We start from the raw sequence: 25,224 nt of genomic DNA, 5'->3' as shown, positions 1-25,224 counted from the left end.
AGGTCAATGCTGGAAAACGGGTAAGACAGGAACACAGAGGGACATCGCTGACCACAGAGGGAAGGACAGGGATGCAGAGAGGTGATGCTGAATAAAAGGGGAGGAAACGGACACGAAGAAGGCAGTTGCTAAATATGGGGGTAAGACAGGCACAGGGACACAAAGGAGATAAGCTAGACAGGACAGAGAGAAGATGGATGACAGACATGGAGAGAAGAGATGGGGACCCTGGAAGGCACGAAAAACAGAGAAGCAGAAGAGACACAGACCAAATTGAATGGAAAAATAAAATGCTCAGACTACAAAGGTAGAAAAAAAATAGTTTATTTCAAATTTATTAATTGGACCATGTCAGCTTCAGGAAGTGTGCATTTCTATTTCTTTAGTATTCCTGTATATACAGAGTGACTCCTTGAGGTTTCCAATTCAGCTTTTGCCTTCATATCTTTATTACTGGTCTGTAGTTCCTTGTTCCATATTAGTTGAGGGTCTGTCTGTGTTTTGCACGTGTGAGCAAAGTGCGGTATTCTGCTATAAAGTAGTTTCTACGTAGAGATTTGTAGCAGTCCCGTTTTCTCAATAGATCGTAGGTGTGACAAAGGACTTGGGGAAGGGCATAAATCAGGGCAGGTGTTCGGTTTTTCTTGGTCAAAATGTTGGCAAACCGACCCACCCAATCCCTGGTGAGCTGCTGAACAGAAACAGAAGGAAAGCAGGTTCGGTCAGCTGGGTATTCTTCAGTGTTTGGGTCCAACTCGTTAAGGAAGTTTTCAATGTCAGTGTTGTCCTGAGGTAGCGTGTTGCGTAGGTTTACAATTTTTTCATTGAAATACTTAGCAAGTTCATCTGCAGATGGGATGTCTGTATTTGGATGTAGTGACCAGGATGGTGTCTAGGAGTTTGTTCACGAGTTGGTATAATTTCTTCATGTCTTTGTAATCTATCCCTATTTTAGTTTTATAGTATGATGTAATCTGTCCCTATTTTAGTTTTATAGTATGATCTTTTGGTCTGTCTTATAGTGTATTTGTACTTTCTTTATGATTGTTTCCATGTGTTGAGTGTGTGTTCATCTTTTGGTTTTTTTCCATGCTCTTTCCAGTTTTCTGGATTGTGTTTTTAGCTTTTTCAGTTCATCGCTGAACCATGGTGTTGAGTTATGCTTACGTGAAGATCTTGTTCTTAAGGGTGCTATTTCATCTAGTATGCATTTGCATCTTTTATCCCATTCCATGAGGTAGTGTATGGAGTCTGTTTGTGCTGTCCATTCATTGTTATATATCTGTTGCCAGAATGTTTTCGTGTCTATTTGACCTTTTGTTCTATAAGATGTGTGTTCGTGTATTTAGTGTACTCCCTTCTTCCACCAGTGTAGAGATAAGTTTAGTTTGTAGTGATCGGTCCAGGGTGTTTCTGTCCATTTAATATCTGTTATTATTAAGTTCTGGTCTGTTGAAAGTTTGTGTGAGATGAGATCAAGTGTGTGCCCTTTGATGTGGGTTGCTTGCATTTGTGGCCATTTGAGATCCCATAATTGGAGGAATTCCTTACATTCTCGTGCGTTGATTGAGTTTGGGTCTTCTAAGTGCACAACTCCCCAAGTGTATTCTGTAATGCACTGTGCCTAAATTTTAATGCATGCAGGAAAAAAGGGGTATGGTTATGAGCAGGGAAATGGGCATTCCGTGGGTGTTCCAAAATTAATGTGCATAGTTAAAGAATATGGCCCAATGTGAGTAAATCTACACACCGAGATTTATGCCACACTTTCATTGGTGTAAATGGATGCATGTAGTTTTAGGCGCTAGGATATTGACTAAGTGTATTCTATATACCACGCTGCTTATAGAATATGCTTAGACAGAAATGTTTTTTGCGTGGATTTTTTTAAGCACCATATACAAAATCTGGCTATTAATGCCAAAGAGGCAATGGAGAAGGATGTGGCCCGATGCACAGCTACTCTTCTTTACTTCTGCTTCTAATCCTCACTGGGCCAGAGCTGGTAGATTGGGGTGGAGGCAGAGGAAGAGCAATGGGTGTGTGTGGGTGTCCTGGGCAGAAGCAGAGTGAGAGCTATGAGAGTGTGTGTGTGTGCTGGGGTCGAGGCAGAGGAAAAGCAATGGGTGTGTGCGGTGTGCAGGTGTCCTGGGAAGAAGCAGAGCGAGAGCTATGAGTGTGTGTCCTGGGCAGAGAGAGTGAGAGAGAAAGAGAGAAATTTGGAGGTATCCACCCTGTAGAGCCAACTTGATCAGGAGGATACTTGCAGTGCTAGCAACTGCAGAAGCAGCCCTTAAGGAGCATTGCTGCTGAGTAGGTGATACTCCAGCAGCTCTGTTGGTAGGATAAATTTAAATTTTTTTAAGAAGCTGGGTTCTTTTCTTGGAGGGAGGGGTGAATGGGTTTTGAGAGATCCTACTGTTTTCAGGGGTAGAGGAGAGATTCAGAGGCTACTGACATGGGAGCAGAGGATGCTGTCTGGGTGACTGGGTAGGCGATGAAAAGTGGTTGTCTTTGCTGGGAGTGGACGGGACTAGCAGTGGGAAGGGGTTAAAACTGCAGCTGCAAAAGAGAGGCTAAGGCTACAACTTTTGGGGGTAGATGTGCGAGTGTACCGCCCTACCCATTCTTAGTAGCTGCAGCTTTGGCTTCACTCCAATAGCACTAAATGAAGAGGCAGATAGAATAGGTATTTCAGAGACATGGTGCAAGGAGGACAATAAATAGGAAACTGTGTTAGAGACACTGTGTTATTAGGGTACAAATTATATTGCAGTGACAGAGTGGATCAAATTGGAGGGGGGATTGCGCTATATGTTAAAGAGGGAATTGAGTCAAACAAAATCAATATTCTACATGAAAGATAACAGAAAGGAATCCTAGTGGTTAGAAATTCAATGTGTGAAGGGAAAGAGTATACTGGTAGGGCTGTACTACCATCTACCAGGACAGAAGTAACAGACAGATGAACAAATGTTTACAGAAATCAGGAAAGCTGGCAAACTGGGCAACGTTATAACAATGGGCAATTTGAAATACCCCAGTATTAACAGACCAGATGTATTCCACATATTAACAAAGGTGGAAAGAAGAGCAAACGACAGCTAGCACGGTTAAAAGGTGAAGTGAAAAGCTTATTAGAGACAAAAGAGCATCCTTCAAAGAATGGAAAAATGATACGAATGAAGAAAATAAGAAACAACATAAACAATGTCAAGCTAGATGCAAAGCATTGATAAAGAAGGCTAAAAGAGAATATGAAGAAAAACTTGCCGTAGAGACAAAAACATATAGTAACACCTTTTTCAGGTACATAAGAAGCAGAAAGCCTGTTAGGGAATCCGTGGGACCATTAGATCATAAAAGAGCAAAAAGAGAACTCAGAGAGGACACCGCCATGGCCATAGCGGAGAGACTGAATTCTTTGCTTCAGTCTTTACGGAATAAGAGATCTACCTGTACCGGAAATGATTTTCAAAACTGACAATGCAGAGGAACTGAAAGCAATCTTGGTGAACCTAAAAGACATACTCAGCCAAATTGACAAGTTAAACAGTGATAAATCACCTGGACCAGTGAAAGAACTGAAACATGAAATTGCTGATCTGCTGTTAGTGATCTCTAATCTGTCATTAAAATCATCCGTAGTAACAAAAGATTGGAGGGTGACATTACAATGCCTTTGTATCACTCCATGGTGTGACCGCACCTCGAATAATGTGTGTAATTCTGGTCACCACATCTCAAAAAGGTACAGAGAAGGGCGACGAAAATGATAAAGGGGATGGGACAACTTGCCTATGAGGAAAAGCTAAAGCGGCTAGGGCTCTTCAGCTTGGAGAAAAGACGGCTGAGGGGAGATATGATAAAGGTCTATAAAATATGGGTAGAGTGAATGGGTAGACTTGAATCATTTGTTTACTCTTTCTAAAAACTAGAACTAAGGGACATGCAATGAAACTACAAAGTAGTAAATTTAAAACAAATCAGAGAAAATATTGCTTCACTCAATGTGTAATTAAACTCTGGAATTCCTTGCCAGAGAATGTGGTAAAAGCAGTTAGCTTAGTGGGGTTTAAAGAAAGGTTTGGATAGCTTCCTAAACGAAAAGTCTAAGCGCCATTATTAAGATGGACTTGTGAAAAATCCACTGCTTATTTCTAGGATGAGCAGCATAAAATGTATTGTACTGTTTTGGGATCTTGCCAGGTACTTGTGACCTGGATTGGCCACTGCTGGAAACAGGATGCTGGGCTTGATGGATCTTCGGTCTGTCCCAGTATGGCAACACTTATGTACTTATATGAATCTGCAATTTATAAATGTGCATAAATGAATACAAATTCCAGTTTTTCAAAATCTGGCTGCTAGATCCTAAGAAACTTTTTCAAGCCCCGTTCTAAAGGAAATACAGAATAGACACTTGGGAATTTCTATCAATTTGATATCTTCTTGTGTACTGTTAACTACTGTTAGGTTGTAAGCCCTCAATGGCAGAGATTACATCCACTGAACATGAATGCAGCCTGAGTTCAGGTTCAGAAAGGTGAATAACGATATCTAAATTCCAAAATCAAACCAAATTATTCTAATGCTGTGTTTGACGTTTCAATTGTACAAGAAAGAGGCATAATTTCAAAGCACTTAGTCTTACATAGGTTACTATGGAGCTTTGTAAGTCTAAGTACTTTGAAAAGGAGTCCCTAGGTCTACTCTCATTTACGGTGAATATTTTGCAATTGCTTCTGAAAATAAAAAAAACTGACATTGATAAAAATCACCTGTAATTTTTTTCTTTTTTCCTAACTTTAACAATGAATTGTATCAATGTTTAAATCTATTTTGTATATCCGGTGCTGGTACACGGATAGCAAGCAATGCTGAGTATAAATAGAGCGTGGTGAAAACTGCTGATTCTATAGGTTGTGGTGATATGTAGCCGCTACTCATTTAGCTTTGTGATTTAAGTTAGGTCAGACCATGTGCAAGCCTAAATTTATCTAAATAGTTATGCAGATATGGTTAGGCAGCACGCCCAACCTCCACTCTTGATCTGCTCTAGTGCTTTCCAGATAATGCCAAGATGATCTAAGAATATTCAGCAACACTATCCAAAAAGTGCTACTGAATACTGGCAGATAGAGCACTTATCCATATACCCAGGATTCTATATATTGCGCCAAGATTTCCACACGGAAATCCAAACGTATTCCATAATAATGAGTATAACTTAAATCAGATGATAAGCTAATCAGTGGTGATAACTGGATGTTAACAAGAAATTATCAGAACTGGCATTAATTAGAATTTATGCACACTACTTTCTAAGTGTATTCTGTAATGCAGCGTACGTAAATTCTAAGTCGTCTAGCTGGAAAAGTGGGCGTGGTTAAGGGTGTGGAATGGGGAAGTCATGGGCGTTTTTAAAATCTATGTGTTATAAAATACACCCACTCCACACCTAATTTAGGCATTGGGATTAACACCAGGTTTTAGTTGCGTAATTGACCGTGACTAAATTTAGTCGCGTGGACCAGCACTCAGTGTATTCTATAAAGTTCGCCTAAATTAAATTAAATTAAATACTTTATAGAATACACTTCTATTTCCACATGGAAATCTTGGTGCAATATATATAGAATCTAGTCAATAGCAGCTGCCACTATATGGACAAATGATTTTGAATATTTGGCTCGTGGATTTAAGCAGACTAATATGGCAACTGCACAAATACTATAAACTGTTCCCATACTTACGAGAAAGTAATATCTTACCTCTTTTTCAGCAAAGTGGTACTGGCAAAGTTTTTTCCATAGCTGTCGATCTTCACTAAGCACATGAAGGGCTGGGGTCACTTGACCCAAGTTAATAATGTCCCAGGCATCAGAGAGTCTGTACAATATGTTGCTTTGCATATGCAGAGGAAGGTCACAGAAGCCAAAACTATTGCTGATTTGCTAAAAATAAAGATTTTAAAATCTCCATTTTGATATCAAATAGTAATATGAAAAACAATTTACTTAGTGACTGGGTAAAGTTTACACTTATTACAGAAAATTTTTTATGTGATAGTTCCTGTAGATAAGTGTTTCTTGAAAAGTATAGCTTTAACATTTAATTACAAAAATTTCAACAATTAATCAGCACCTCAGAAATAAAATTACACCATCAGGTACAGAACTTTAAGACTACAATGCTAACAAAGCATTGTTATCTTTATTTGATGTGATACAATCAGATTTTACTGGGGGCACATGCTTTTTGCTGTAATTTTAGATGTTTCTACAGCATTTGACACTGTTAACCATGGAATTTTATTGAATAGGTTGCAATTGATTGGTATTTCAAATAAGGTGTTGAGTTGGTTTACTTCTTTTTTGCAGGATAGACGGTTTCTGATTTGTCAAGGTATCTGATTTGAGAAGTACTTCAACTGGAGTCCCTCAGGGCTCTTGTTCTTTTTAATATTTTTTGTTACTATTATGTCGACTATTGAACTATTTTGATCTACATTTTACACTACTATGCTGACAGTTAGTTTTTTGATACCTGTTGATGGTTCGATTACAATTTACATTTGATAAGTTGAGATTAGTGATGCAATATTTACACCTGGATGAAAGCGGTCAAACTGAATGTCAATGAAGAAAAGATACTTACCTGTGGTAGGTATTCTCCGAGGACGGCAGGCTTATTATTCTCACAAGTGGGTCAATGATCCGCATCTGCCTGGGAACCGGCATAATGTATAGCAAAAAAAAAGTTGTCAGAGCCTTCTGCCGCGCGTGCCATGCCCAATGCGCGGACTGCATTCCCGCCCGTCATAAGAAAAAATTAGAAACAAACAACTCCAAGGGGAGGTGGGCGGGATTGTGAAAATAATAAGCCTGCTGTCCTCAGAGAATACCTGCTAAAGGTAAGTATCTTTGCTTTCCCAGAGGACAAGCAGGCTGTATTATTCTCACAAGTGGGGAATCCCTAGAATCCAGGCTCACCCAAAACAACAAATATTGGTCAATTGCGCCTCGCAACGGCGAAGACATAACATAGATTAACCTCAAACTATATACAAACTAGCTGAGAGTGAAGCCTGGAACAGAACAAAATGGGCCTAGAAGGGTGAAGTTGGATTCTAAACCCAAACAGATTCTGCAACACTGACTGCCCAAACCGACTGTTGCGTCAGGTATCCTGCTCAAGGCAGTAATGATATGTGAATGTGTGGACTGAAGACCACATTGCAGCTTTGCAAGTCTCTTCAATGGAGGCTGACTTTAAGTGAGCCACCGACACAGCCATGGCTCTGACATTATGAACTGTGACATGACCCTCCAGAGTCAGCTCAACTTGGGCATAAGCGAAGGAAATGTAATCTGCTAACCAATTGGAAATGGTGCGTTTACCGATGGCAACTCCCCTCCTGTTGGGATCAAAAGAGACAAACAATTGGGCGTACTGTCTTAAGGGCTTTGTCTGCTCCATGTAAAAGGCCAACGCTCTCTTGCAGTCCAAGGTGTGCAAGCTGCTTTTGCCAGGGTGGGCATGAGGAAAGGGAAAAAATGTTGGCAAGACAATTGACTGGTTCAGATGGAACTCGGACACCACCTTCGGCCTCAACTTAGTACTACACTGTTGTGATGAAACTTAGTATAAGGTGCATCCACTACTAAGGCCTGAAACTCACTGACCCTATGAGCTGAAGTCACAGCCACCAAGAAAACGACCTTCCAGTCAAGTACTTCACATGGAAAGAATTCAGTGGCTCAAAAGGAGCTTTCATCAGCTGGGTGAGAATGACGTTGAGATCCCATGACATTAGTGGAGGTTTGACAGGGGGCTTTGACAACAGCAAACCTCTCATGAAGAGACCAACTAAAGGCTGTCAGAGATGGGTTTACCTTCTACACGCTGATGATAAGCACTAATTGCACTAAGGTGAACCCTTACAGAGTTGGTCTTGAGACCAGACTCTGATAAGTGTAAAAGGTACTCAAGCAGGGTCTGAGTAGGACAAGAAAGGGGATCTATGGCCCTGCTGTCACACCAGACAGCAAACCTCCTCCACCTCTTAGTGGAATCTTTCCTGGAAGCCAGCAAGACCCAGGAGACACCCTCCGAAAGACCTAAGGAAGCAAATCCTAGGCTCTCAACCAGGCCGTGAGAGCCAGAGGTTGGGATGTAGAAGCGACCCCTTGTTCTGCGTGATGAGGGTCAGAAAACACTCAAATCTCCATGGTTCTTTGGAGGACAATTCCAGAAGAAGGAGGAATCAAATCTGACGCGGCCAGTAAGGTGCAATCAGGATCATGGTTCTGCGGTTTTGCTCGAGTTTCAAAGGTTTTCCCACTAGAGGTATCAGAGAATACACATACAGAAGGCCTGTCCCCCAAAGAAGAAGAAAGGAGTCTGACGCTAGTCTGTCATGGGCCTGAAGCCTGGAACAGAACTGTGGGACCTTGTGATTGAGTTGAGTGGAAAAATGAACCACCGAGGGGGTGCCCCATGCTCGGAAGATCTTGCGGGCTACGCCCATGTTCAGAGACCACTCATTAGGTTGCATTACCCTGCTCAGCCTGTCGGCCAGGCTGTTTACACCTGCCAGATATGTAACTTGGAGAAACATGCCGTAATAGCATGCCCAGAGCCACATCTGGACGGCTTCCTGACACAGAGGTCGAGATCGGTGCCCCCCCCCCCCCTTGCTGGTGTAATACATCGCAACCTGATTGTCTATGCAAGAAGTACTCCGGGACCCATCAAAATACCTCCTAGATGAGGAGGTAGTCACAGAAAGCGCCCGGCAGGAGACAAAAGACATAGAATTGGTATGCTTCTTGATCTGGTCAACCAGTACCTCAACCTTCTTTCTGAAAAGGTTATCCCCCCCCCCCCCCCCCAGCATGGAGCATCCGCCATTCTCTGCTGGACTGAATGGTCCTGGTCAGAGACATGCAGCCATGAGATTCTGCGCATCGCTAAACCCTGGGCAGAGATTCTGGATGCTACATCATAAGTGCCCCTCGCCAAGAACTTGCAATACACCTTCTGCTGTTTGACCAGCTGGCGAAAAGGCTTGGCATGCTCCGGAGGCAGTGCATCAACCAAGTCAAACAGCTGCCTCACTGAGTTCCAGAAGTAGACACTCGTGAAGAGCTGGTATGATTGAATATGGGTGATGAGTATCGCAGCCAGATACATTTTTCTCCCAAAAAAGTTCAAGGTCCTAGCTTCTCTGCCTAGGGGAGCCGAAGCACAGTCCCTAGTACTCCTGGCTCTCTTGAGAGCAGCATTCACCACCATGAAGTTGTGGGGTAACTGAGACCTCACCAACCCAGGTTCCCCGTGGATCCGAAACTGGGTGTCAATTTTCTTGGAGACCACAGTTCCACACGAGGACTGCCTTAAGTACCTCATGCAGAGGAGCAATCACTGCCTCCTTAGATGGAGAGGTGTAGTCCAGGACCTCAAGCATCTTAGCCCTGGGCTCATCCTCCAGTTCTACTGGGAAGGGTATGGCCTCAGCCATTTCCCACACAAAAGAGGTGAAAGAGAGGCTCTCAGGAGGAGAAAGCAGTCTTTCAGGTGGAGGGGAAGGTTCAGACAAGATCCCAAAGGACTCATCGAAGGAAAAAGTACCTGGGATCTTCATCTGATTCCCACAAGTGCTCTTCCTCAGTATCAGACAGCACCTCCCTGAGGGAAGTCCGAGACCGGGGCCGCCTCGACATCGGCATTGAGGAGTCGGTTCCTGCTTCAACTCCGGTGAAGCTCCCTCTGCCGACATCGGAGAACCGGCCTGGGTGGCAGTTGACACCGGAACCGAAAGCGGCGCCAGTGTTGGAGGCCGCACCACGGGCTTTGGGCCATACGGGGCTGCAACAGGAGGCATAGTAAGCACAGGCACACCCTATGCCGCTGCACAAAAGCCTCCAAAAGCTCTGGAAGCAAGGCCCGGAGTCGCTTGTCGATGGCCGCCATCGGTAAAGACTGTGGGGCTAGTGTGGGCTCAGGTTGCCTACCCGCCTGGGGTGCGGGAGATGGGTCTCGGCTGCTGGGAGACAGACAAGTCAGCACCTCTTGAATGGAGGGGGAGCACACCTCCCGGCGCCGACACTTCTTGGGTGCTGGATCCCTTGACGTCCCAGAACTCCCAGCACTGTGTGTCGAAGGAGAGCGGTGTTGGTGCTTCTTGGCCTTTGACCGATGCACCTCATCGCAACTCCTCAGTGCCGATGAGGGCAATGTGGAATCCTCACGTCGCCTTGGGGTCTGGTCCGACAACGGTCAGACCCGGGGGGCTTGCACAGCAGGAGGCCTCAAGACAGGTGGAGACCCACTTGATGCCTCACTACTCCCAGTGTCCCTGGGTCTCGCAGCAGCAGCCATCCCTATCGTGACTCCCGATGTCAATGCCTCCCTCGACGCCAACGCCGAAGGATCGGACCAAGCTTCGAAAAGTTTTTCTCTTTGAGCTTCTTTGAAAATTTGCGTCCTTTTCTTCATATGAAGACAAAGGATACAATTTACTGGGCTATGATCAGGCCCGAGGCACCAAATACACCAAGAGTGTGTATCCAGTTGCACCGAGTACAATGCTTGAAGCCACTGGGAGTCTTCGATGACATGGAAGGGAAGACAGCTTTGGCAACATCAAAAGTCTCGATTTTGCGTAAGAAAAAAAACGTAAAGGCACAAAAACAGGGGGAAACCACGGCCGAGCAAGCCTAAATGCAGCCAGAGCAGAAAAAATAAGAAAACTTAAACATGGGCAAAACAAACTAAAGAAGAGTTTTTTTTTTTTTTTTTTTTAACAGAAAAAAAAAAAAGGGTGAAAAAAAAAGCTGTAAAGCATTTGACAAAGGCTCTTCCCCGGGCGGAACAAGGAGCTGTAGAAGGAACCGCTGCTCCTCACACGGAAAAAAACGAATTGAGGAGTATGTTCACAAAGACACTCCATGCATAGGCTCTGGCAACTTTTTTTTTGCTATACATTATGCCGCCAGAGAATTTTGTCGGGGGGGGGGGGGGGGGGGAGCGTTGGGTGTGGGGGTGATGATGTCAGGTGCATGGGGGATCTGTGGTCCTCTAGACCACCAGGGAATTACTGCAGGGTGGGTCACCGGGGGGGGGGGGGGGGGGGGAGATGTAGGGAGCACATGCAGGCAGCCTTTGCAACTGCCTGCTTGTGTTTCCTTTCTCTTCCAACAGCTCCAGAGCTGCCGTAAAATTAGCTCGCTAAAGCTAGGCGCTCTGGAGCTGTGAATTGACCGGATTGCTTATTTGAATGGAGTTCTCAGTGGCTGCTAATGGCACACATTAAAGCCTTGGAAACCCCATTTGTGCACCGCTCGCTAAATAACGTTTGCTTTTGGCTGGCTAGAACCAGTCTAAAGCAAATATTAAAAGCATGGTAAGCTTTGTGTATCGGGCACTGTGTTCCACCTGATGCTCATTAAGTGCTTTAATTCTATTCACCATCACCGCCACATGGTCCAGCGGATCCTCAAGTTGCTGGACAGATGTCGTAGCCTGAGTTATTTTCACAGACACTTCCTCTATTATTTTACCTTATACTGTACTCATCAGTTCTTTGCTCATTACTCTTGGTTCAGTAAATACAAGGATCTTCGGGTTTCTTTCCTCAGATATTTGTGAACTGGACAGCCTTGTTTTATTTTGTGCAGTTTTCCTGCTAGTTCTGTTAAAATTTGTTGTCTGGTCTTCTCACAGTGCTAAGATGGACATTTTATTGGCTTGATTGGACATTTGAATCAAAATGTGTGTTTATTTTAAGATTGAACAAAATTAGTTTCTAAAAGTACTTGGTCAAAGCACTTAAATAAAAATAAATGTATATTTAAATACTTAAGTAAAAGTAGAGTGAAAAACACATTAAATTTTACTTAAGTGAAAGTAAAAAAAAAAGTTATTGCCTAATATTATACTTTTTGAGTAAAAAGTAAAAGTACCGGGGAAGTAGCTACCAGAGTGACATCGGAGCCTTCAAGAGGTAGCCCGCAGACAGCCTGAAGGAGTGTTCCAGCTCCCAGCAGGGCCCTGCTTGGTTATTTCTTCCCCTCGCTACCACGGAAGAACTGGGAAGTAGCTTGAGCAGGCAGCCTGTATACAGCTTGAGAGAGTGTTCCAGCTCCCAACGGGGTCCTGCTTGGTAATTTGTTCCTCTCGCTGCCACAGAACGCAGCTGCGGGTGCGTGCACAAAGAGGCACACCCATTTGGAGCTCCTTCGGAGTCCACAGGAGCAGGAACTTCGTTTGACATATACGGGAAAACGTAAGAAATTTAAACCTGTGGTTGACATGGCTGCTAAATCTGCTGGTTAAGCAAACGAAAGAGTTGAGAGATAGTCTGATCCTGAGAGAGAAGTCTAGATACATAAGATCTCTTTGCCTGGCGTAAACCAAGTGAATAAGAATGAAAAATATTCTGAAATGCAGCAAGAGCCATGGCAGAAGGAAAACTACGGCAGGAGTGTTCTGCTCTACGCAGTTGACAAAAAAGGAGCAAAAGTCCAGGGTGATACCAGGGCTGGGAAGAAGGCAGCTTAGGAAAGAAGGGACAAAGAGGAGCCGATCAATCTAGGGCAGTGTGTAGAGTTGTGTCCCATAAAGAGACCTGTATAGGTACCAAAAAAATAAAATCTGTGGCAAAAAAAAAAAAAAAAGCGAATCACAATTACCAAAAAAAACGACTTGGGAGTTAGCAAAGGAAGTTTCCAAGCCAGGAGAGGACATGAGAGAGCAGAGACAGGGGAAGATGCAGGTACAGCAAGATGAAGAGAGATTAAGGCATGGTCTGACCAGGGAACAGGGAGAATAGACAAGCAGGAAATACAGAAGGCTGGTGCGTAATAATCACATCAAGAATGTGGCCTGCAGTGTGATTAGGAAAGGAAACCAGCGGAGAAAGATTAATAGCACCGAGAAAGGATAGGAAGCCATTGGGTATCCAAGTGAAGATTAAGATGTTTCACGTGCAACTCAACTCAGGCGAAAAGCTTGCACTAGGAGCTACCTTTTTCCTGAAATTTTCATGCAAATGTATTTTGTCTTATCAAGGTAAAGAGTTTGTTTTTTGAGATTCTTTGCAGTTAGAGAAATTTTTGAAAATTAATGAGAAATAGATATTTTAGGGTTTCAATTGAGTATAATAACCTAATTTACGCCTGATTTGTTAGTTTAGTATAAACAAATTTTTTCCTTTTTTTTTTTTTTCTTCAATTTGTAATGGTAAAATCACCTTCCCTTGATGTGGGTTTGTTGGACTTCCTATGAGATAATAGGTATTTGTATATTATATTTTTCCAGTGATTCTATTTTCTTGTACATTTGAAGTAGAGGAGTGTGGTAGCCGTGTTAGTCCACTCTTAAGGTTATCAATAGAAGCTAATCAAGAAATGTATTAAGTTAAGTCCAATAAAAAAGGTATTTTATTTTCTTTTCCATGTTTTATTTTGTTTGATTTCTATTGATAACCTTGTACATTTGGAAATTGTATATTTATAAAATCTACTCTATAAAAGTAATGAGAGGAAAGAAAACTATAACCAATAGGACAGCATTGATGAAGATAGGCCTCCTCCCCTGGCGTCAACAAAGTTTCTTCGAGACAAGAGTATGTCAGGACACGCACAGCTCAGATAGTCATAAACCAAATGTAAAGTTAGCGTGCAAAGAACGAACATTTAGCTTTGCAACGTGAAATACCTCAGGAAGAAGGAAGAAAGGAAAAGAAAACAGAGGGAAAGGACAAAGGAATGGACACCATATGTCTTATTTGAGCACAAGATAGACATGTGGTGACTGCAACACAGGCTGAGAGGCCTGAAACAGGAAGGTAGAGTCACAGCTGGTGCAAGCACTCCTGGTGCTGATGGACTCTGCATCTGAAGAAGCTCCGCCAAGTTTTCTTGGAGCATGGCCCATATCCGTTCGAGGGCTGACATCAGCTTGCAGAGTTGTTGGTGCCATAGCAGAAACTTGGACCCAGCTACCAGGAGACTGGCGAGAAGGCAGTTCTTCAACAGAAGGGGATTGCTCCTCCTGGCGCCGACGCTCCTCAGGTGCCGAATTCTTCGATGCCCCCAAGTTTCCGGCACCATGTGTTGAAGGGGAGCGATGCTTGTGCTTCTTGGCCTTCGCTCGATGCCAAGCATAGACGTCCCTCACTGCTAATGAGGAAATCAAATCAACATGCCTCCTTGGTGTTGGGTCCAATGCTACTATGCATACTCAGCACTGTACATTAAATATGTAAGACGCAGCGCTGTACACTAAATATATAAGAGACAGTACCTGCTTGACAGAACTTACAATCTAATCAAGATATACAAGCAGGACAAAAAAGGAATAAGGGAATTACTTACAGATATTAGGTACTGAACAGGTAAACAGGAGTTAGGAGTTAAAAGCAGCCTCAAAAAAGTAGGCTTTTAGCCTAGCTTTGAATACCGGTTAGATGGTGCTTCAAGGCTGCAGTTGCCAAAATGGCGCACATTTTGGCAACTGCAGCCTTGAAGCACTTTGTGTTGACTCAAACCAGTTTAATTTGGAATGTGTGCTAACGGCATCACTGATATTCTGTTTTTCTTCATGTGTCCTCTGATGCAGGCATTGTGATGCCAAAACACAGCCTGTGTTGGGTCTTTGAATTACTAGTATTATTTTCTTGAAGACCTTTGTGTTGTTTTTCATGCTACGTTCATTCCTAACAGTGGAATTTCAACATCTGAAATCTAATTTCTGCATTTTGCTATAATGCAGACATATACAACAATTCAACTTACTTGGTCAATCTGAAGATTTTTGAGCTGCTGCTGCCAAACAAGAATCGTTTCCAAACGACAAATCCAAACGTTAATATTCCCAACAAACACGAACTTTCCAACTTCTTTTAAGAGCATACAGATTGTTGAATTCAAATCCTGAAGAAGCTCTTTGATGAGGCGAGGATACTGTTGATCTTCCAGTACTAAGGAAAGATTAAATAAACGAAATATAAAATATTGGCTAATGGTGAAATCTTATCATCTGATAGTTTTCTTTCCTTTAGCCTTGATAGACCAGTCCAGACAAGAAGGTTGAGCCCCCCAGCCAGCGGGTGGAGGGAGAGAATGCTGACTTTTAGAGAACATTGTATGCCTACAAAAAAAGGGATGATAGCTGTCAACACAGTGTATGTGCCTACAAAAAAGGGATGATAGCTGTCAACACAAATGGATCCAAATAATGTAAAAAAAGGGGGGGGGATAGCAGCTGTCAACACATTAAATGTGCCTACAAAAAAGGGATGACGGCTGTCAACACAGTGTATGTGCCTACAAAAAAGGGATGATAGCTGTCAACACAAATGGATCCAAATAATGTAAAAAAAGGGGGGGGGATAGCAGCTGTCAACACATTAAATGTGCCTACAAAAAAGGGATGACGGCTGTCAACACATTGTATGTGCCTACAAAAAAAGGGATGACTGCTGTCAACACATTGTATGTGCCTAAAAAAAAAAGGGACGACGGCTGTCAACACATTGTATGTGCTCAATGCTGACCATGCTTCACCCGGGGTCTTCATTTTACGTGATTTCCCTTCCACAGTTAGCCACACCGCGAATGAAAGAGCCACCTGTAACGGATCCCCTTTGATCTCATAAACTCCGTGACTTCTTGAAAAAATCTGCGTTTTTGTAATGTAATCCATGCCAAGTCTTGGTACACTCCAATCTTACAATTTTTCCAGAGGATCTCCTTCTGCTGCCTTGCTTTAGTTAGAATCCGCTCTTTGGTGGGGTAATCTGCGGAACACACCACAATGTCTCTCGAGTTAGAGTCTCGTTGGGGGCCTGCAGCTCGACATGCTCTTTGAATGCCTAATTCCGGCTGCTGGATCTCGCCCTCTGGGTTCAATATATGCAAGCACAACTCACGAATTAGTCTCTCACAATTGCAAAAGATGTCCATTTCTGGAATCCCTTTAAATCTCAGATTGCACCAACAAGACCTATTTTCCAGGTCTTCCACCTGCTCTTTAAGCTGCTGTATTTCTGCAGTATCCGTGGTCACACTTTTGTGAAGTTTTCCTCTATCGGTTTTAAGAGTCCCGATTCCGTCTTCCACCTCACTTATGCAGGTCCCCAGTTCTCCAATTTCGGCTTTAATATCTTTGTGTGTTTTGCACATCCTTCCGTACCCTCACCAGATCAGCTTTCAGGTCCTGGAACCGGCCCACCACATCTGACTTAGTTATCTCACCAGTTCCATCTTTACCTTCATTACAATGTTCTTCTTCACAGTCAGAGGGGATCAACGCCATCTTTTTTCCTTTCAGCCCTGGCCCCGCAGGATCCAGTTTCAATTTCTCACTCTGCTCCGCCGTGTATCGGAATCTTTCCAAACTCTTTTTCAGCAGCATGACTCTGGGACCTCTCCCCCACTACTCGGATCTTGGCGATCTTGGCAAAATCTCGGGAACTGCTTTAATTTCTATTAGCCCCAGCGGAGCCACACTATTAAGCTGACATCCCAGTCAGTGACGTCACTTCCTCCCCCTCCTATTTGATTTCTTAGCTGCCGTTGCACACTGAGCAGAGGGTTTCAAAGTATCTTCAACAATGACACCTAGATCCTTTTTCTGGGCGGTGATTCCTAATGCGAAACCTTGCATCATGGGTTCCTCTTTCCCATATGTATCATTTTGAACTTGCTCACATTAAACGTCATCTGTCATTTGGACGCCCAGTGTCTCAGTCTCGTAAGGTCCTCTTGTAATTTTTCACAATACTCTTGCAACATAACAACTTTGAATAACTTTATGTCATCTGTTGTGTCATCGGCAAATTTAATTACCTCACTAGCTATTCCCATCTCTAGATCATTTATAAACATGTTAAAAAATAGCAGTCCCAGCACAGACCCTTGGGGAACTCCACTATTTACTCATCTCCATTGAGAATACTGACCTTTTAACCCTACTCTGTATTCTATCTTTTAACCAGTTTTTAATCCACAATAGGACACTACCTCCTATCCCATGACTTTCTAATTTACCTAGAAGTCTTTCATGAAGTACTTTGTCAAGTACCTTTTGAAAATCTCTACTTAATTGAATACACCAACTCCCTCTCATCTCTTACCTCTAAGCTTTAAATTAACCCAAGTTGCCTTCAAAATCATAACTGTTGTCCAAAACATTGAACAACCCATGCTCAATGAGGCTCAGGTTGTACACAAGTCTGCCATGGTTATATTATTCCAGCCTTCTAGGAAACCTGATGCAGCTATACCACCACTCACCATCTACTGGCTTATATACCCCATTTTGGACCTCTATAGTTTTGTATGACTTACACACATTTGGGCCTTCAGCCTCACATCTGTTAACTATCACTTTATTGCTGTGTTGGGTCTGTCCCAAGCATGTTTACATTTAGTCACAATTTTCATTGCCACTATCTCTGCTGGTATAGACAGGTAGATCTGGAGTCTTCCATTTAAAGATGGTACTGATAACCAAGGAAAGAGATCAATACTACTACTACTACTATTTATCATTTCTATAGCACTACAAGGCATACGCAGTGCTGTACACCAGACACAAAAAGACAGTCCCTGCTCAAAAAGCTTACAATCTAGGTAAGACAGGCAAACAGACAGAACAATTAAGGGTAAGGGAAAAAATAGGTGAGGATAAAGGACAGGGCTATTGTTTAGGAGACAAAAGCATTGGTAAAGAGGTAGGCTTTAAGTTTGGACTTGAAAACGGCCAAAGACGGGGCTAGACACACAGGCTTGGGAAGTCTATTCCAAGTGTGAGGTGCAGCAAGACAAAAGGAACGGAATCTAGAATTAGCAGTAGAGGAGAAGGTTGATGCTCAGAACCAAACACAGGTGCAAGAGGCAATTAGTGCCAAACTAGCACCAGCATTAGTAACCACAGAATGCTCAGAGGTTCTAGCGCAGCAGGCAAGCACACCACAAGTTAGCGCAAATAGAATGCAAGTGCAGTCAAATGGATGTTAATTAGATCATTTCCTATTCCCTCCCAATACTCAGAGAACAGCACACAAAACAAAGCCACCTTACCGCAGAAAAAATAACTCCAGCTCAGAGCAGGCATTAGGGTGTTTGAAGAGAGGATTTCTCATGATTCTCTCTTTAAAATCTGCTGGTTTTTATATAGTGAGGTCTTTTACTAAGGCGCACTAGCATTTTTAGCACACCTTAATATTGACGTTGCTAATGTTTAGCATACGCTAAAAACGCTAGCGTGCCTTAGTAAAGAAGCCCATAATTTGAAAGCAGAAGGAAGCCTGTGCAAGTCCCTAAGCGCTGGTAGTGAGAAACAAATGTGTGCAAGTCAGAGCAAACCCAAAAGTAAAAGCACACACTGGTGCCTGTTTCCTGCATTTAAATATAAGCGTCCCAAGTTTGTTTGTTTTTTTAAATTGAAATGCAATGTGTTCTTCACTTTTAGGTTTGCAAGGCACACGTGCACAGGAGCTGAGCTTTCCATGGAACTCTTCTGTGCATGTGCCAAGTGCATTCTCCCCTCTTGCTTTCGCTTTTTTACAGCTCACATATAATTTGCGTATCATTTCCTTTGAGCATTGGCAAGCTAGGTTTCTGCGCTGTTGGCTTACTGTGGGAGATCTGAGCATCGGCCTGCAAGTGAATGAGTATAGATAGAGGACCCAGGGCAGGCGCTTGTGGCACAATAATTGATAATGGGATAACAGCAGACGAGGATCTGTCAAAAGGACACTAAAAATGCAATGGGAGGGAAAAGGAGAAAAAACAAGTATAGAGGCTGAAAACCCCAGAAATAGAGTATTGAGGAGTAGATGGTAATTAGCAGTGTCAAAAAAAGCAAATAGGTTGAGGAAGGTAAGGATAGAGAAAAGGCTTTAGTTGTGAACAGATCACTGGAGACTTTTGCAAGGGCAAAAGAAAAGTTGTTTTGATAACATTAAAGCTTTTTTGTTATTGTTGATACAGCTACATCTGTGCTCCTTTTTATTACAGTCTTTAAAAAAAAAGGGGGGGGGGATGGGGTGGAATGCTTAAAACAACTTTAAATAAATACATGGCTCACAGCCGTTCCTTGTTAATAGAAAATCATTGAAAAAAAAAAAAAAGACATTCCAGTTAACACAGGTGTCTCAATGTTACCAATTACAGTACACTGATTCAAATTTTCCTGACATCTATGTTTTCTATATACAGGAGATGGACACCTTGCCAGTAACATGAATCAGGTATTGGAAAGATGTAGGACAACATGTAAATTATGAAATTATATTACCTTACCCTTTCTGACAATTTTTTCCAAAATACTGAAGTAGTTCTTCTGTGCTGCTCCACTTAGTTTAGTTAACTCTGATTTTGCAATCAACTGCAGCAGCTATAAACAAAAAGAAGTTTTTCTGAGACAAATACATTTCACATGACAAATAAGCGAATGATACATACCTGTAGCAGGTGTTCTCCGAGGACAGCAGGCTGATTGTTCTCACGACTGGGTTGACGTCCACGGCAGCCCCCTCCAACCGGATGAAAACTTCGCAGGAGGTCCCGCACGCAGGGCACGCCCACCGCGCATGCGCGGCCGTCTTCCCGCCCGTGCGCGACCATTCCTGCTCAGTTGAATGACAAGCAAAGTAATGAGAAAAAACGCAACTCCAAAGGGGAGGCGGGAGGGTAGGTGAAAACAATCAGCCTGCTGTCCTCAGAGAACACCTGCTACAGGTATGTATCATTCGCTTTCTCCGAGGACAAGCAGGCTGTTTGTTCTTACGACTGGGGTATCCCTAGCTCTCAGGCTCACTCAAAACAAGAACCCAGGTCAATTGAACCTCGCAATGGCGAGGGCATAACAGAAATTGACCTACGAAGAACAACTAACTGAGAGTGCAGCCTGAACAGAATAAATCGGGTCCTGGAGGGTGGAGTTGGATTCAAACCCCAAACAGATTCTGCAGCACCGACTGCCCGAACCGACTGTCGCGTCGGGTATCCTGCTGGAGGCAGTAATGTGATGTGAATGTGTGGACCGATGACCACGTCGCAGCCTTGTAAATCTCTTCAATAGTGGCTGACTTCAAGTGGGCCACTGACGCTGCCATGGCTCGAACACTATGAGCCGTGACATGACCCTCAAGAGTCAGCCCAGCCTGGGCGTAAGTGAAGGAAATGCAATCTGCTAGCCAATTGGAGATGGTGCGTTTCCTGACAGCGACCCCCTTCCTATTGGGGTCGAAAGAAATAAACAATTGGGCGGACTGTCTGTGGGGCTGTGTCCGCTCCAGATAGAAGGCCAACGCTCGCTTGCAGTCCAATGTGTGCAACTGACGTTCAGCAGGGCGGGTATGCGGTCTGGGAAAGAATGTTGGCAAGACAATTGACTGGTTAAGATGGAACTCAGACACCACCTTTGGCAGGAACCTAGGGTGAGTGCGGAGGACTACTCTGTTATGATGAAATTTAGTATACAGAGCATGGGCTACCAGGGCTTGAAGCTCACTGACTCTACGAGCTGAAGTAACTGCCACCAAGAAAATGACCTTCCAGGTCAAGTACTTCAGATGGCATGAACTCAGTGGCTCAAAAGGAGGTTTCATCAGCTGGGTGAGGACGACGTTGAGATCCCATGACACTGCAGGAGGCTTGACAGGGGGCTTTGACAAAAGCAAGCCTCTCATGAATCGAACGACTAAAGGCTCTCCAGAGATGGCTTTCCCCTCTACACGATAATGGTAAGCACTAATAGCACTAAGGTGATTCCTTACTGAGTTGGTCTTGAGACCAGACTCTGATAAGTGCAGAAGGTATTCAAGCAGGTTCTGTGCAGGACAGGAACGAGGTTCTAGGGCCTTGCTCTCACACCAAACGACAAACCTCCTCCACTTGAAAAAGTAACTCTTTTTAGTGGAATCCTTTTCTAGAGGCCAGCAAGACACGGGAGACTCCCTCAGACAGACCCAACGAAGCAAAATCTACGCCCTCAACATCCAGGCCGTGAGAGCCAGAGACTGAAGGTTGGGGTGCAGAAGCGCTCCATCGTTCTGCGAAATGAGAGTCGGAAAACATTCCAATCTCCACGGTTCTTCGGAGGACAACTCCAGAAGAGGAGGAAACCAGATCTGACGGGGCCAAAAAGGCGCGATCAGAATCATGGTGCCGTGGTCTTGCTTGAGCTTCAGTAAGGTCTTCCCCACCAAAGGTATGGGAGGATAAGCATACAGGAGGCTGTTCCCCCAATGGAGGAGAAAGGCATCCGACGCCAGTCTGCCTTGTGCCTGTAGTCTGGAACAGAACAGAGGCAGCTTGTGATTGGTCTGAGAGGCGAAAAGGTCCACCAAGGGGGTGCCCCACTCTCGGAAGATCTTGCGTACCACTCTGGAATGGAGCGACCACTCGTGCGGTTGCATAACTCTGATCAGCCTGTCGGCCAGACTGTTTACTCCTGCCAGGTATGTGGCTTGGAGAAGCATGCCAAACTGGTAGGCCCAACGCCACATCCTGACGGCTTCCTGACACAGAGGGCGAGATCCGGTGCCCCCCTGCTTGTTGATGTAATACATTGCAACCTGATTGTCTGTCCGAATTTGGATGATTTGGTAGGACAGCTGATCCCTGAAGGCCTTCAGCGCATTCCAGATCGCTCGGAGCTCTAGGAGGTTGATCTGAAGATCCTGTTCCTGGAGGGACCACACCCCCTGGGTGTGGAGCCCATCAACATGAGCACCCCACCCCAGGAGAGATGCATCCGTCGTGAGCACCTTCTTGGGCTGCAGAATTTGGAATGGACGTCCCAGGGTCAAATTGGTCAGATTTGTCCACCAGTGCAGCGAAGTGCGGCAACTGATGGACAGGCGGATGACACCTTCTAGATTCCCGGTGGCTTGGCACCACTGGGAAGATAGGGTCCATTGAGCAGATCTCATGTGAAGACGAACCATGGGAGTCACATGGACCGTAGAGGCCATATGGCCCAGGAGTCTCAACATCTGCCGAGCTGTGATCTGCTGAGACGCTCTGGTCTGGTAAGTGAGAGAGAAGATTCTGAGCTCTCGCCTCGGGAAGATAGGCCTGAGCCATCTGAGAATTCAGCAGAGCTCCTATGAAATCCAGAGATTGAACTGGCTGGAGATGGGACTTCGGGTAATTTATCACAAACCCTAGCAGCTCCAGAAGTTGAATAGTGCACTGCATGGACCGAAGAGCTCCTGCCTCTGAGGTGCTCTTCACCAGCCAATCATCGAGATATGGGAAACACGTGCACCCCCAGCTTGCGTAGGTACGCCACAACCACCACGAGACACTTCGTGAACACCCGTGGTGCAGAGGCGAGCCCAAAGGGTAGCACACAATACTGAAAGTGACGTGTCCCCAGACGGAATCGGAGATACTGTCTGTGAGCTTGCAGTATCGGGATGCGAGTATAAGCATCCTTTAAATCCAGGGAACAAAGCCAATCGTCTTTCTGAATCATGGGGAGAAGGGTGCCCAAGGAAAGCATCCTGAACTTTTCTCTCACCAGAAACTTGTTAAGGCCTCTCAGGTCTAGGATGGGGCGCATCCCCCCTGTTTTCTTTTCCACAAGGAAGTACCTGAATAGAATCCATGCCCTTCCTGCCCGGGTGGCATGGGCTCGACCGCATTGGCGCTGAGAAGGGCGGAGAGTTCCTCTGCAAGTACCTGCTTGTGATGGGAGCTGAAGGATTGGGCTCCCGGTGGGCAATTTGGTGGAGTGGAGACCAAATTCAGGGTGTATCCGCACCGCACTACTTGGAGAACCCACTGGTCGGTTTGGCTATTAGATTGTAAGCTCTTTGAGCAGGGACTGTCTTTCTTCTATGTTTGTGCAGCGCTGCGTATGCCTTGTAGCGCTATAAAAATGCTAAATAGTAGTAGTAGTAGTAGTAGTAGTAGTAGTAGTAGTTATAAGAGGCCACCTTTGGTGAAAAACTTTCAACCTCCCCCCGACCGGCAGGCCGTCCGGCACGGATACTTTGATGGCGGCTATGTTCCCACGGATCCAGTCAAAAGCCCGTCCCCTGCTTTTGCTGTGGAGGCGCAGGGGGCTGCTTAGGCGCATGCTGTTGACGGGAACGAGCGCGCTGGGACTGTCCCTGTGCCTGAGGAGGCCTTCGGGCCGACTGGGTGTACCTATGCTTGGTGTAGGTGTAAGGTGCAGCCTGCCGGGCCCGGGAAAAACGTCCACCTGCTGAGTTGGATGCTGAAGGCGCCCGGTGGGAGAGCTTGTCGAGAGCGGTTTCCTGCTGGTGTAGTTGGTCCACCAACTGCTCGACCTTCTCGCCGAAAATGTTATCCCCCCGGCAAGGGACATCTGCCAGCCGCTGCTGGGTACAGTTGTCCAGGTCAGAGGCACGCAGCCAGGAGAGTCTGCGCATCACTATACCTTGGGCCGCAGCTCGAGATGCCACATCACAGGTGTCATAGATACCCCTGGACAGGAACTTTCTGCACGCCTTCAGCTGCCTGACCACCTCCTGAAATGGCCTGGACTGCTCCGGAGGGAGCTTGTCGACCAGGTCCGCCAGTTGCCGCACATTATTCCACATGTGGATGCTCGTGTAGAGCTGGTATGATTGGATGCGGGTCACGAGCATGGAAGATTGGTAGGCCTTCCTCCCAAACAAGTCCAGAGTACGAGACTCCCGCTCAGGGGGCGCCGAGGCGGTATCCCTCGAACTCCGTGCTCTTTTGAGAGCAGAGTCCACGACCACCGAGTCATGAAGCATTTGAGGCCGCATCAACTCTGGGTCTGAGTGGATTCTGTATTGGGACTCCGCTTTCTTGGGGATGGTGGGATTAGATAGCGGCTTCAACCAGTTCCGAAGCAGTGTCTTCTTAAGGGCATTGTGCAACGGCACCATGGAAGACTCTCTAGGTGGTGATGGATAGTCGAGGACTTCGAGCATCTCCGCCCTCGGCTCATCCACAATAACCACGGAGAAGGGAATGCTGATAGACATATCCCTGACAAAAGAGGCAAAGGAGAGACTCTCAGGAGGCGACAGCTTCCTCTCCGGTGAAGGAGTGGGGTCGGAGGGAAGGCCCACAGACTCCTCTGAGGAGAAATATCTGGGGTCCTCCTCCTCCCCCCACGAGGCCTCCTCCTCGGTGTCGGACATGAGCTCTCTCAGCTCAGACCTCAACCGGGCCCGTCTCGACTGCGAGAAACCACGACCTCAATGATGGCATCAAGCGGTGGACTCTCGCGCCGGCGGGGACGAAGCTCCATCGACATCGACGGATACTCCACCTGAGTGGCGGTGGACACCAGTGCCACAAGCGGCGTCGGCGTCGGAGGCCTCAGCATCGGGCCAGAGCCCACCGGCGCCTCCATCAACGGCACCGGGGGTGTGCCGGTAAAGCCTGGCGCATCAGCCCTTCCAGGATCCCGGAAAGGATGGCTCGGAGGCACTCGTCAGGGCCCACTGTCGGGAAAGGCAGGGGGGCCAGTGTGGGTGCCGGTGCTGGAAGCTGCTCGGGTCCACAAGACGGTACCGAGATACCCGCGGACCCGTGCAGTGACACCTCTTCGACCGAGGGGGAACGCTCCTCCCGGCACTGCCGCTTCCTGGGTGTCGAGTCGTCCTTCAATGTCCCGGAGCTGCCAATCCCGTGCGTCATGGGCGACCGATGATGGTGCTTCTTGGCTTTCTTACAATGTCCGTCATCGGCGCTCCGCGGAAGAGACGAGGAGGACGTGGAGCCCCCCAGCCTCGAGGTATCGGATCCAACAGGGTTCGGTCCCGATGGCCCTGAGCAGCAGGAGTGGCCGGGGCCGACTGCCCGCGTGTCCACTCACCACCGCCGTCGCCGGCAGGCCGGCGGGCCAAATTTACCTGTGCTCCAGGGGTCGATGCCATAGTCGGCGCCAACGCCGTCGACATCGGTACCGGCACCGAAGACCCGGCCGTCGACACCGATGCCGTCGATGTCGAAGGGTCGGCGCAAGTTCCAAAAAGACGGTCCCGCAGAACTTGCCTGGCCACCTGCGTCCGCTTCCTTAAGCCAAGACACAAGGTGCATGTCTTGGAATTATGCTCCGGGCCGAGGCACTGGAGTCACCAAGCGTGAGTATCGGTCTGCGAGATCTGCCGGCCGCACCGACCACACTTCTTGAATCCGCTCGGGACCTTCGAGAACATTGACGGAAAAATCGCATCGGCGAAGTCAAAAT

The 25,224-nt window shown here is 45.7% G+C and overlaps 1 protein-coding gene across 3 annotated transcripts in view; it reads right to left on the bottom strand.

Annotated features, from left to right (window-relative positions):
• The window catches only part of FBXO25 (F-box protein 25), a 106,986-nt gene that overhangs the window by 42,199 nt on the left and 39,563 nt on the right, over positions 1 to 25,224 (bottom strand). For all 3 annotated transcript variants that reach the window (XM_030198933.1, XM_030198935.1, XM_030198934.1), the window contains exons 6-8: positions 19,320 to 19,413; positions 14,805 to 14,989; positions 5,775 to 5,957 (exon numbers count right to left, since the gene is read on the bottom strand). In XM_030198933.1, the coding sequence (XP_030054793.1) occupies positions 5,775 to 5,957; positions 14,805 to 14,989; positions 19,320 to 19,413 (462 nt within the window). The remainder of the gene's footprint in view (positions 1 to 5,774; positions 5,958 to 14,804; positions 14,990 to 19,319; positions 19,414 to 25,224) is intronic.

Source organism: Microcaecilia unicolor, chromosome 3 (assembly GCF_901765095.1).
Source record: "Microcaecilia unicolor chromosome 3, aMicUni1.1, whole genome shotgun sequence".
In the NCBI taxonomy this organism is placed as follows: Eukaryota; Metazoa; Chordata; class Amphibia; order Gymnophiona; family Siphonopidae; genus Microcaecilia; species Microcaecilia unicolor.
Note: the sequence above shows the minus strand (reverse complement) of the source record. Positions and strands in the feature narration are given on the sequence as shown.